Source organism: Artemia sp. Qi Xiang Cuo, chromosome 2, assembly GCF_049724085.1.
Source record: "Artemia sp. Qi Xiang Cuo chromosome 2, ASM4972408v1, whole genome shotgun sequence".
NCBI classification, from domain to species: Eukaryota; Metazoa; Arthropoda; class Branchiopoda; order Anostraca; family Artemiidae; genus Artemia; species Artemia sp. Qi Xiang Cuo.
In genome coordinates this window covers 55,447,856-55,461,827 of record NC_142795.1, presented here as the reverse complement: position 1 = coordinate 55,461,827, position 13,972 = coordinate 55,447,856, and the positions used below count along the sequence as shown (strand labels likewise).

The window sequence follows — 13,972 nt, the reverse complement described above, 5'->3', positions numbered from 1 at the left end:
AGTAAGACTGAATTCCTGGGGTTCAATCACCGTTCAGATTGCCCGACAAATGTTCAGTTAGGTGAACATGTTATTAAAGCACAAGATACACTGACGTATCTTGGTGTACCGATTGGGTCAAATCTTTGCGCCACACGTCAACTTTTTAAAGATTTTTTTGCCAGAAAAGCTAGGAATGCGCACATAAGAGGATGTTTACTAGTTGCGTTAAAGTTTAAATTTAACCGCCGTATCTTAGCTAGCGTTTATAATGCATTTGCTGTTCCGCATCTACTTGCCCTTGCACCATTTTGGTCTCTTCTTACTGCTTCATATATTAGGGATATACGGAAGTCTTTCTACAAGTATGCGAAATATTTGCTAAGGCTGCCTCTCTGGACTAATAACAGCTCACTATCCTTGCGGTATGGAGTTGCAAGTTCAGTGTCCGCGGTACAGAAAAGAAATGAGAGATATCGGAGGCAGATTATTGGTGAAAGCACCTCTGAAATTGTCCGTCTTTGATAATATGTTTGTTCTTACATATAATTACCCCTATTTGTAATTTTTTTTTTCTTTTTGTCTGTTCTTCTCTGTTTTGGTTCTGTTTGTATTTGTCAGAATTTATTTGTTTTTTTTCCATTTTCTTTCTTTATACTCCATCAGTGCTGTATTTTACATTTATGATGGGCAATAAGTTTATACATACATACACACACCTGTTATTGTCTCGAAATGCATCTAATAGAAATTTTGAGACAGCCATTCTATTCAAAGTAGTCTAAATATCATATAATAAGGCTATTGGGGTTTATACAAACCCCAGAGATTAGGACACCCCCCACACACCTCTTATTGCCTGGAAATGCATCTAATAGAAATTTTGAGATACCCATTCTATTCAAAATAGTCTAAATACCATATAATAAGGCTTTTGGGAATTAAAGAAACCCCAGGGATTAGGAGCAAGGGTTGTAAGTTATGCCCAGGGGGTACTTAAAGGTTTTATGGAAGGGATGGTTGTTTAACTTTAGAAGAGGCTCAGTCTTTTTCCCTGAAAAAGACTATATCAATATAAAACGAACAGAAATTATAAAAAAAAATTATTTCCACAAAATAAGTTTTTCAAAAAAAAGTAAAGAACTCCATTAAACCAAAAATGAAAAAAAAAAAAAATAGAATCAAATAATCTACCAAGCATACAACTACCACAAATCAGTATCAATAAATAAGTGAAACCCAAAACAAACAGGAATTAAAATAAATAACAGAGTCATACTCAAAACGAGGAGAATTTAATATGAGAAGGGTTCTAAACCCCTATGCTTTCTAAAAGCCAGAATATAATTTGTACTTTACTGAAAAAATTCTTTTTTTATATGTGTATTAAACTGACAATGCAGGTTTTTTTTTCAGAAAATTCATTTGATTTTTTTTCAATAAAGTACAAATTATATTCTGGCTTTTAGAAAGTATTGGGGTTTAGAACCCTACTCATATTAATTTCTGCTCGTTTTGAGTTTGATTCTGTTATTTATTTTAATTTTTGTTTGTTTTTGGTTTCACTTATTTATTGATATTGATCTGTGGCAGTTGAATACTTGGTAGATTATTTGATTCTATTTTTGTTAATTTTTGGTTTAATGGAGTTCGTTCCTTTTTTTTTTGAAAAACTTATTTCGTGGAAATTATTTTGTGGTAAAGCTTTTTTTAACTGTTAAGATGTCGACATTGCTGATAAAATCAAACCAGCGGTGTCCCTATATTTTTCAGCGTATTTTGGCTTGAATCCTATCCAGCTTCTTCCAAGTCGTGGTGATAGTTGACCAGGCATCAACTTAAAAAAAAAAAACTTTTCCCGAGGGAAGTAAAGAGCGAAGTTGAAACTTAAAACGAACAAAAATTATTACTTCACTGCCTATCTAACACATATCAATCGTTTTGAGTTTCTTTTATTTATTGATGGTGACTTGGTGTTTTACGCTTAGAAGCCTATTTGACTTTATTTCTGCTGATTTTTTGCTTATTTGATCTCTTTACTTCTTTCAAAAACTTGTTTTGTGGAAAAAGTTTTTTAAACTGATTTTAATTTTCATCTTAATGCTCTAAGTCTTACAAGTAGCTGCAACAGATGTAGCAACAGTAGTAGTAGAAGCAAGTATACCAGCGGTAGTAGCATGCACATATTGCCTTTTGGTCAATTGATCTTCCCCTTTAAGCATTTTCTGAAAGTTTCGACTTAATACTCAAACCCATTCTTAAGATACACTATTTTGACAATGGGCATGCACATCGTGTCTGTGTCCAAGTTAACGGGAAGCGTAGCCAGACATTCAAGTCTGTACAGAAGTTTGGTAGGGATGCTACCAAATTATTTAATTGCACCATTTACTATGTGATGACGAGGACGACTACCCGACTGAACATTTAATTGAAGTTCAATGAAAGTTTTTTGAGTGACCCTGACGACTTAGCACTCACGATAAACACACTTGAAGAACTTGTTGCAGCACTGACAGTGATAAGAGAAGAAGCTAGCGAAGTTGAGCTCAACATCAGCTAGAGCAAAACGGGAATCATCTTTACTGATGCATAACCATCTCAACCACCCCTCCAGCAGTCAAAGCTTGTCAAAATCAAATAGCAGTCGTGAAAGACATCATCTACCTTGGCCCCATTCTGTCAAGTGATGGTTCACCAGAGAGCAAATTCAACGCACGAATCGCCAAGGCATCTTACGTCTTAGGTAGACTCAAAAAAAATTGGCGCAACCCTTTGTCAGCAAAAAGATGAACTGTCTGCCTCGTTCCAAAGTATCACGGGGAATCTCCTTTCTTTTGTCATGCGTGTTCTTCTTTTGAATTTTGTAAAAAAAAAAGGTTATAAGAACAATTAAAAGCTTAAAAGTATCGCCACACAAATAACCCATGTACAATTTTCAGAAAATTTCAGGTGGGATCAAAATAAACTTAGACCTTTCATCGAGACCCAAATTTTGTTAAATAAACACTATGTTTTTCGGGTTTTTCTAATTCTGCTGGCTCACACTGCACTGGCAGTGGCCATCCTTACAGACCCTAGTTCCACCAGTGCCTTCAGAAGCAAACAAGGCATCAGTGAGTAGCCTCCAAACTTCCCTCAGGTGGCCAGTTGCATAGATACTAACTTCAGGATGAGAGTCGTCTGAAGGGCTCTTCTCTCTCGTTCGTACGTCCTACAGAGCGTGTTCTTCGGTCTTCCTTGGTTACGGGTGCATTTTGGTTGCCAATGGAGCAGCATTTTTGGAAGTCTATAGTCCGGCATGCGGAGGCTATGTCTCAGGTATCGCCATCTTCGTTGTCTCACCACGGAGGCAATGTGTGATTTGCCTATGCGGGTACGAATCTTGCCGTTGCTGACATGATCACTCCAGCTGTGTTTAAGCTCCAAAGGTATGTTACAGCTCCAAATTTCCTATCTTATCACTCTTCCTTAGTTGTTGACTCTAGGCAATGATACACACTCACAAGCCAAGATTTGGAGTCAAATCTCTTAGTTAACGTTTATGGCACATTCAGAATTCATTCGATATGACCAGCGCGTTTTAGTAGGCCAAGGTTCTTTTTTCCACCTCAAAGAAGAATTTATTGGTCAGAGTAAAATCTTAGCTATATAAACAGTTAAAGAATTTAGGCCACAAAATAACTATCCTCAACTTAATTTCTTCAAATGAAAAAAATGATTTCTTCTTCATCTTCAACCGTCTTCTTCATGCTTGAAAAGCGTATTCCACTGAAATAAGTATTTTTATTTACTTTTTGGTTTACCACAGGCATTTACACAGAAATTAATTTCGGAAAGAAGTAGCGAGGAAGTTTTGGAATAAGGATAAGATATTAAAAAAGGAAAAATTAGGCGGATAAAAAATATTTAACTGGTGAATTTCATTTTTTACGACCAGAATACAAACTTGAGAAGAACTGTCCATACAGCACCTGTGGTTATCATTAAGTACCAAATCCTTTCACTTTTTTCATTTATCTACATAACTTTATTTTTAATAGTTGTATAATAAAATGTTTTTTAAGTCTTCCGAAGCTTTGGTTGCTCAAATATTAATTTATGAAGACGTAAAGAGTTTAACGAGTCTGTGCAGTGACCAGTTCAAGGACACGGGCCTGCACAGATGATAAAGTGAGAAGGTGCCATTCAGAATAAGGGCATTAAAAAATATTCAAAAAGAAAATCAGTCTATTTGAGTTATTGTTCAAAAACACCTGCAAGTTGTAAAATATATTGGCACTTTCCATACCAATTACCTCGTCCTAGCCCATCTCTAATAGACGTCAACATAATTTACTTAAAAAAGAATGCAGCTTCTATGACAGCTGCGCGCAGGGGCAAATTTCTGCTCTATGATATCAAAATATTTGAAGTAGACAGGACGATAGATTACTTTTAGTCTTTGGCTGGGCACAGTTCTTACCAGCCCCGAGATTTAAACAAGCTGTCTCAAGTTTTCAGAGGTATTAGTAGAAAGAACGGCTTCTAAAAGGCACTTTAATACTTCCTAAAAGTGAGATTTAGTAGTATAATAGAAAAACAGTCTCGTTTCTGTATGAACAAAACAAGCGAAAGAAAATGTAGCAATTACGCATAAGTAACATGAGATCCAGGATAAAACCAAAGAAATTCATCAACTAGGTATTTTTTCGTAATAAGTTAAGTGACTTAAAAAAAAGGAAATAAAAAAAGTCTAAAATTTGGAGATCTAAAATTTGGAGATTTAAATCCTTTCTCGAATCGAGTAAATGCAAGATTTAATAGGTCAATATTTAAACTTGATCATATCGATCCACAAATGTATTCAGTTTAATTCTTCCAATTTTACAGAAGAAAAAACGAAATCATGAATAATTGTACAAGTGAGAAAATAAGTACTACGCATGTCCTAAAAATGGTTTCTGGATAATCAGACTAAAACGTTAACATAAATTAAAGAGAAGCAGCTGATGATTTTATTGAATGAATTTTGAATGAAACAAGAAAAAACCAACACGGGCAAAATTCCTTTATAATTTAGATAGATACATTCGTAGCTCTGTAACTAATGGTTTAGAATGATTTGTCGCATAAAATAAAAAATTCGGGATGGCACTTATGCTATTTACCCCAAAATCTGAATAGAGTATGATAAGAAAACGTTAAGAATTAGGTCAAGAACTTTGATCCACACTTTAAGGTTTTAAAGATGTCGTCAAAATGTGAATTGTATTTGAAAAAAAAAATTGGCTTATAGCCTCACTCAAATCATTGGAGCTATGCTTTCAACATTTAGAGACCAATGAAGGTATTGAAACTAAAATTCCCGATTTTTTGTTTTAGATACAGAAGGACTGTATATAGGAGTTTGAATAAAAAAAGTTAGCAGAGCATAAGTCTGACCCTGAATCAATTCCTGAAAATTCTAGTTGCCTAAATCCAAGGCCGTACCCAGGGAGGGGGAGTACAGGGTTTGGCCCCCCCCCCCGCAATGTTTGTCTTACACGTAGAAACATAACAAAAATGTACATAAACAAATTTTTTATGCGTTTTTGCCTTCCTCCGGAGTGCTGTGACCCCCTAATGTGAAAATATAAAGCCCAAGTACACATAATAAAATTATGTGTACACATCAACATAAACGAATTACACTTATTTTCCAATAAAGCGTTCAAAACGCTCATGAACAGCATCACAAATAACTCCCAAAAAATGTTCCCTTAAATTAGAGTTCAACATAGTTTTCATCAAGTCTAGATCATTATTGTCCACTATTTTTCTCAGAAAGATCACTTTTTCAGATTCAAAATCACTGATATCACAAGAAAAAATATTTTCATACAGCTCAGCAACATTTTCAGATGTAACTTCTGATGAAATCAAACCGAACATAATATCACTAACAAGATCATCAACAAAATAAGATATGCCCAGGTGAAGAAGCTTACCCTTATCTGTTTGCTTCGAGCCCTTCAGAGCACAGCATTTGTGAATACTTTTACGACACCCAGAGACATAGTGTACAAGATATTTCACTAGCCTGGCGTCTGTGTCTTTCCAAGGGATCTCAGGTGTAGCGTGAAACTTCAACATAGCCTCAAATTTAGAACTTATTTGCTCCCGTTTCGCTCCAATTTTTTTCCCCGAATCCGTAACAAAGAAAACATTCGTCTCGTCAACACAACATGACAGATGGGTTTTCTTTTTTGCCTTGACGATCGAATCATGAACTGGGAAAAATCGTCGTCCATACTCTCGGATAGCACTCAAAACACTTGTGTTATCCTTGATATTTATCATTTTTGGAAAGGTCTGGTCGAACAAGTACAACATCTCTCGGTCATCTCTAGAATATACAATGTGAAGATTATACCCTTTATATAAAACACAAAAAAAGAAAATTATTAAATCGAAAAAAAGAAAATAAAACGACGAAACTCTAAGAAACCTAAAAAAAGAAAAAAAAGACTGCTCAATAAAATGGTGCAAACCAATAGTAGCCAACATTTTACGGATATAAAAAATTATAGTGAAACGGATTGTTTTCAACTAGAGCGTATGACTGAACAAATCATAATTCACTGTTGGCTATTACAAGTGCTAAAAATTTCTGCTAAATCTAGATACCTAAATTGAAGTCTGAGCTTTGAAATCATATCTTTTTGTTTGTTTTTTTGCTACAAAATATAAAAAAATGGAGAAAGAGCTAACAAACAGATTGAAACGTTTCCCAAATATGCCGAGGCTTATATTGAGCTATCAAAGATATGAGAAACGTCATATCGTAGTAGGACAAAAACTGGTTATCGATAAAGCGAGTTTCTATGCTAAAATGCTTGTTCGAGAAACCTGGAAACTTGGCAACAGCAATCAGGGCTTGTGAAAAAATTTTCAGCTTCTCAGAAACTTGTTTCAAAACATGTTGGAAGGCACTGAAATCATATGTGTTGATATTATTTAGTTCTCTAGAATACTAGCTAATTTGCATAACAGATTACTTTACAGACTAAACTTTTTTGGGCTCTCATTAAAGAAAATGGGAATAACGTACAGCGCTATCGTGGTTGCCTTTCTACATCATTTTCTTCAAGACATTTGGAGAAATTGTGAGCTAGTATTGTTATACAAAACTTGGCGCCCATGTCTTACTTTTTGAGAAACTCAGCTATCAGAAAAAGGTTCAATTATTCAAAAATGTTACCCAACAATTGACAAGTGCCGTCATATTTTCTTTTACTCTCTATGTATAATTGCAATCCTGGATTAGAAACTTCAGGTGCGAAAGTAAGTCACTTTCTTAGAAATTTCTACTTTTAGCGAGGCTTAGCTAACGTATAACCTCAAGTACTCAAAAACATTACTGAACACTCGGCTGGTGTCATCAGATTCTCTTTTACTCCCTATATATAATTGCAATCCAAATTAGAAATTTCATGCACAAAATTTCGATCAACAGTTATTTGTTAGCCAAAATATTGCTCTTCTAATAAAATAAGAAAAACATAAATAAATAATATAAAATAATAAAATAAGAAAAGGCAAGCAATTTTTGGTTAAAAATTTTGGTGAATTACAAAGCCAGAGAAATAAGGTAATAAGAAAATAGGAAATAAGGAAATAAAATAAGCTTACATTTTAATGTAAGGCAGAGAAAGAGCTATATTCAAAAAATCTGATTCCAGCAAGGATTCCATTTGACGTAAACCATAGGAAGTGGCTGCTACTTCTGAGATTGATTTGAGAGCTTCCTCAGCAATTTGATTTCTATTACTATGTCTGTCATACAATTGAATTTCAATTTACCAAAATGTGTAACAAAGCCTTCAGAAATGATTTGAGAAAGACGGCTTGTTTTACTTGTGATTCTTTTAAGTACACTACAGCATCTAAGCGATGGTTGTTTCACAGCGTTGATATAAGCACTAAGTACTTCAAGAGTTTTTAAATCACTTTTAATATCTGTTTTTCCCACTCTCCAGTGAATATTATTTAGAAGACTCAAGCTCCAATCTAAAGGAGCTGAAATACTATCATCGACAGTAATTTTGGAGCTTTTTAATGATTCTTTGCTTTGACGAATCAACTCGTTTAAATTCAAAATACTTTCATCTCTTTTTATTCTTTTCTTCTCAACTTCTGCATCCACCACACTTGATTAATCTTCACTTTCAGGTTCACTTGCATAGTCATAGCTCTGAAAAACATCAGACGATCGACTGAGAGGGCGACTAGAACAGGAGCTTGATGATGGGGAGTAATAGGAGCATCCAGGACTAGGAGAAACTGGTATACCAAAAATATTATAGTCCCCAGGACTTTTCTCTCTTCTTGAACGAACTTCTTCCTCGATTGCAAGAAAGCTTGGGCTTGATATACTGAACCGTTTCTTCTTTTTGGAAAAATCTCTATCATATTCTTCATCACTTTCACTTTCTTCTACTACAGTTACAGTTACTTCAGATTTTGGTTTTACAGTAAAGCAGCCATCAAACTCATTTTCTATCGCATAGTTTTCGATTATTTGCAACAAGCTATTATGTAGTCCTAGTTTGTAGAGGGTATTTAAGGAGTCTTCAGAGAGCTGTGGCTGCAAGAACGCGTTCAGAATAAAATTCCGGAATTCATCTGACAAAGTCAAGTCTGTCATAGCGTTATATAGCACAATTAACATATTCTGGTCGGTTTGACTTATCACATTCTTCCTTGTATAAAACGCAATAGCATGCACCATGTTCTTCCAAACTAAAACAAAATGAAGAAACAGAACATTAACATTAAACGTAAATTCAAGATCAAATACACTAAAGAGGATGCATATACAGCATTTTGACACTAGTAAGATGTCATTCTGAAAAATGGCTCTTGTTAAAACTTCTACAGATTCTTTATTAGCATTAAATTCCTTTGCATTAATATTAGCACTAAATCTATTACTTGAAAGAAATAATAAATTAATTTTAACCAAAAAATTCTAATTCAAAACAAATTTACGAAAAGAAACGTTCAACTTTTCTGATAAAAATAACATAAAAGAGAACACAAAAATATATCACAAACCAGCCGAGCAAAGAACCATTCCATGAGAAAATGGAAATGTATGAGAGTTTCGAAAGTTTTAAAGGAATTTAATAAAATATAGGCTAAACAAATAGAATGTCCACAAACTAGTAAAAGTAATTTTACACACTGACTACTGAATGGTAGAAAGCAACAGAGAAAATAAAGATCTAGGGGGGAGGCATTCTCTCGCAATATTTCACCTATGTAGAGGAAAGAAGATAACTTCACCTATGATTCACTAATTGGACATTCGGCAAGTCTGTGATTGAATAAGCTATTTTTCTTTCAGTCTTAATAATTAATTATTTTTTCTGCATTTGTGGACATATGCATAGTGCATAGTCCTTAATAATTTTACGCCTTTGTGGACTTTTCTATGTCATAAAAAGTGCTGCCTATCAAACAGTTTCTCGTAAACTGTAAGAAAAGAAACGCTGTGCTAACAGTAACCGAAAATTTTCCAGGGAATTTTATTTCCCCAGGGGTCGTAACTAGTTACATCGATGGACATAGAAGATTAGGAAAGGACTCATATGACCTAAAATTGAAAGCTCTAGTCCTGCTTTTAAGCAGCCTACTAAAAGAGATTCTGCAACACAGAAATATGGATCTCTGCCATTTGTCCCCTAAAACATAATTTTGGCCCGACTGGGGCCAATGTTCTATTGAGCGAAAATTTTAATACATCGAATTTAGAACCATCAAAAAGTTATATTCAATACCGAGATAGGTTCATTATTAAATTTAGCCAAAATTCTTTGTATTCGGGTTCCATAGAAGATGTCCCCGATGGGGGTTAGTTCCGTGTTAAATATTTCCAAACCAGGATATTTTTTAAAAATTTACCAATGAAAAATTCTTAAAACTTCGTGTAATTTTCGTAAAAGAGCGGAAAACACTGAAAACCTGCGTGTTGAAGTTGTTGAAGTTCAACATGTGCCGGAATGGACGTTTCAAGTTCCTAAAATTTTTTTTTAATTCCCGTGAAAAGTCCTTCGGATCGACATGAAAGGGATATTGACTCCTCCTCCCTAGCCTTAGACATAGATCCAGGGGGAGAGAGCAGATAGGGTTAACCCAACTCCTCTAGACTCCCAAAGAATAAACATCACTATATTCATTGTGTTTCAATTAACAATCCCGAAATAGATTAACTAGCCCACGGTACACATTGCACCCATGATTTCACTATATGCATCTATTTTGAATTAATTTGTCAGTAACATAAAACGTATCATTCTCAGTTCAAAAATAGCTCATTACGTTCACAAGTTTGAACAAGCTCCCCCTCCCAACAAAAAAAAAATACCCTTGATTCGTGCCTGTCGGACACCCCTTCACACGGAAAAATATGTTTAAAATAAACATGAAATATGGGTTCTGATGGCTGGGGGGTGACACCCTTCCTGCTGTGGAAATGTTGCTTCAATGGGAAACATTAGTTTTGGAGATACCAAAGTAATGTAAAGTTGAATTCAAGAGTAAGGAAAGGTGGCCTTCATCACACTTAGAAAGCTTCTATTTTATTGTTTAAAGTAAACATACCTAAATGAGCCCTTGTTTTCAAAGTCTTTCTATACAAAAGTTAAGCTTTATCATAAAAACAGGGGAAAATGAGGGCAACAGTCTCCTCAATATTCTAATGATGGATATTATATAAAAACATACAGTAATTAAATAAAAAGGCTAACTAATAAGAACTAAGAGTTGTTTAATTTCCTTTTAAAGATGAATGCGCTGAACAATTGTTCAGAAAAATTTTACAGTGAGCGAGTATTGCAGAAAAATGACAGGAAAAAAAAGATCAACCAGTTTTTCCTATGTTTCAACAGCTTTTCAAAATTAGGCAATATAAATAAAACTACTACTACTAACATCTCACTGCAGCACCAAGCTCCCTGAGTTCAACACAATTGTGCACGCTCCTCCTACGTCCCATACTATATCCAAAATTTAATTTCCCAGTACCCACTTGAATTTATTGTTTTTTTCTAAGAAAAGAAACAAAGAGCAGGTATTAATTTTCAGACCTTTCTTAAATAAATCTAGTCACACATTTAGTTTTTGCAACTCAGCACTAGGTTATTTTAGAGCATTAAATATCCAAAAAACAAAGCTGATTGAATTAATGTCCTATGCTTTTGAATATGCACAGAACCCACATGGGTGTAGAATAGCAAATCTTACTTCTGCTGTTCCTTGGGTATATATCAATTTTATTCATCAGGATAGATACCCCTCCCGCTCTGAACTTGCATCGGAAGAAATCCTTTCCACTCAATTTACACAAAAGAAGTGTCGCTGTATCCCGTACTTTCAGATCTTCATTCTCACACAGCTCGAGAATTCTACTTGCTCCGTAGTCCCCACACTGCAAAACTGACAAATAGGAAATGACAGCTGGTCTTGACAGTCTTGACAAAAAAATATAGACTTTTTTTGGATGATATTCATTGTTATTTTTCAGGTCAACTTGAGGAGGTTCAAATCTAAATTAAAAAATACTATTTGTGTCAAGATTTTCAAAAGGTTGTATGTTATTAAAAATTGTTAAAAAAGTTTCTCCAGCATACAAATAGCATTCCAAACAATTGATTCTTATAGAAAAAAACAAAAAAATTTAAAACATTAAAACATTTTTTCCTATGAAACAGATTATGTCAATAAATACCACCCAGAAATTAATTTGACACTTTCCCACAAAATAAGTTTATCAAAGACAAGTAAAAGTGCTCCATTAAACCAAAAATGAGTAGAAATAAAGCCAAATAATCTTCCAAGTGTAAAACTACCCCAAATCACTATCAATAAATAAATAAAACTCGAAACAAACAAAATAACTATTAATAGCCGAGTCAAACTCAAAACGAGTAAAAATTAATATGGGCAGGGATGACGACCCTCATGCCTTCCTAAGACCAGAAGATAATTTGCACTTTGCTGAAAAAAAAATGAACTTGGATTGTCAGTTTAATATACATATATTGATATTTATTCCTTGAAGTCCTAATAATTTTTGACTTATTAAAGTTAAAAGTGAAAACATTTAAAATGTGTTTTGTTTTCAGTAAAGTGCAAATTATGTCCGTTTTTGAGAAGGCATGGTGGTTGTCAGCTCTACTGATGTTAGTTTCTGCTCGTTATGAGTTTGACTAGGTTATTTATTTTAATTTCTATTTATTTTGGGTTTCATTTGTTTATTGATGGTGATTTGTGGTAGATGTTTTTTCAACTGAAAGTAAGGAGCAGCATTTAAACTTAAGACTAACAGAAATCATTCCATATATAACAGTCATTCCGTCGACCCCCTCCTCAACCAACATTCTTTACGCTATAGTCTTAGTGTTCTTTAAAAATAATTCTCATACCAATTCAATGTCCCTTGTGTTTGAGCAGTCTCTCTTAAAGAATTGTGACAGAAGTTATACTTTAGCGTAAAGAGCAAGGGCTTAGGAAGGGTAAGTCCTCTTATATGCTGAATAATTTCTGTTTGTTTTAATGTTGCTCCTTACTTTCCGTTGAAATTTTTTTTTAATTTGGTTCTTGACCGCTTTCAAATCATGCAAGGAAATTCCCTTCCCCCCACCCCCGTATAAATCCCCCCGGAAAAATCTCTTCGTGTCCCCCCTCAGAAAGAAATTCTCCCCAATCAAAAAGAATTCCGTGTTTTTCCCAATAGAAGATAATATATGTAGCCAATCGGCAAATTGTGTAACTTACAGCCCTTTCCCCACGGGTTGTGGGGGGGGGGGGTCATGTCATTCTCAAAGGCATATTTGTTGGACCTTTCATCCATGCTGGATCAAAGGCCTATCTAATATTTTGATTGGATGTCTTTGGGGGAAAATGGGTGCAGGATGGGGACCAATTTGCCTTCCAGTCTTTTTGGTCACTTGAAAAGGGGAACAAAACTTTTTATTTCCGTTTGAATTAGCTCTCTCCCGATTTTTCAGGACTATAGTTCGGTAAAATCACCCTTGTGGAAAATAATTAATATGCATCCGTGATCTTTCTTCTGGCAAAAATAAAAAAATCCACATTTTACTAGGTAAAAGCTTGAAACTTCTACAGTAGGGTCTCTGAAATGCTGGATCTGACGATGTGGTTTTCATTAAGAACGCTTGACTTTTTATGGGTGTTTCCCTCCTTCCTCGAAAATCATGCAGATTTTATCACGCTTGTAGCCTTTGATGGGTAACATTAAGCTTAATGAATTTTACATATTTGGAATCAACGTAAATATTTAATTCTTTTGATGTACCAATTGTTATCCAAATTTCGTTTTTTAGAGTTTTGGCTACTGTTGGGCTCAGTCGCTCCTTGCTCACAATTTGTTACCATGCACCTGTTTACCATTTGTTTATAAGCTTTTCAGATTTTCTCACGCTTGTAGCCTTTGATGGGTAACATTAAGCTTAATGAATTTTACATATTTGGAATCAACGTAAATATTTAATTCTTTTGATGTACCAATTGTTATCCAAATTTCGTTTTTTAGAGTTTTGGCTACTGTTGGGCTCAGTCGCTCCTTGCTCACAATTTGTTACCAAGCACCTGTTTACCATTTGTTTATAAGCTTTTCAGATTTTCTCACGCTTGTAGCCTTTGATGGGTAACATTAAGCTTAATGAATTTTACATATTTGGAATCAACGTAAATATTTAATTCTTTTGATGTACCAATTGTTATCCAAGTTTCGTTTTTTAGAGTTTTGGCTACTGTTGGGCTCAGTCGCTCCTTGATCACAATTTGTTACCATGCACCTGTTTACCCTTTGCTTATAAGCTTTTCAGATTTTCTCACGCTTGTAGCCTTTGATGGGTAACATTAAGCTTAATGAATTTTACATATTTGGAATCAAGGTAAATATTTAATTCTTTTGATATACAAATTGTTATCCAAATTTCGTTTT

The 13,972-nt window shown here is 34.5% G+C and overlaps 1 protein-coding gene across 1 annotated transcript; it reads right to left on the bottom strand.

The window, feature by feature from the left end:
• Window positions 1-5,472: 5,472 nt before the first annotated feature.
• Window positions 5,473-9,114, bottom strand: LOC148955392 (uncharacterized). The gene is made up of 2 exons (XM_089108178.1): window positions 7,633-9,114; window positions 5,473-6,346 (listed from the first exon to the last, which is right to left on the bottom strand). Exons 1-2 carry the CDS (start codon window positions 7,692-7,694, stop codon window positions 5,653-5,655), a joined length of 756 nt encoding a protein of 251 aa, XP_088964304.1. The 5' UTR covers window positions 7,695-9,114; the 3' UTR covers window positions 5,473-5,652.
• Window positions 9,115-13,972: the final 4,858 nt, after the last annotated feature.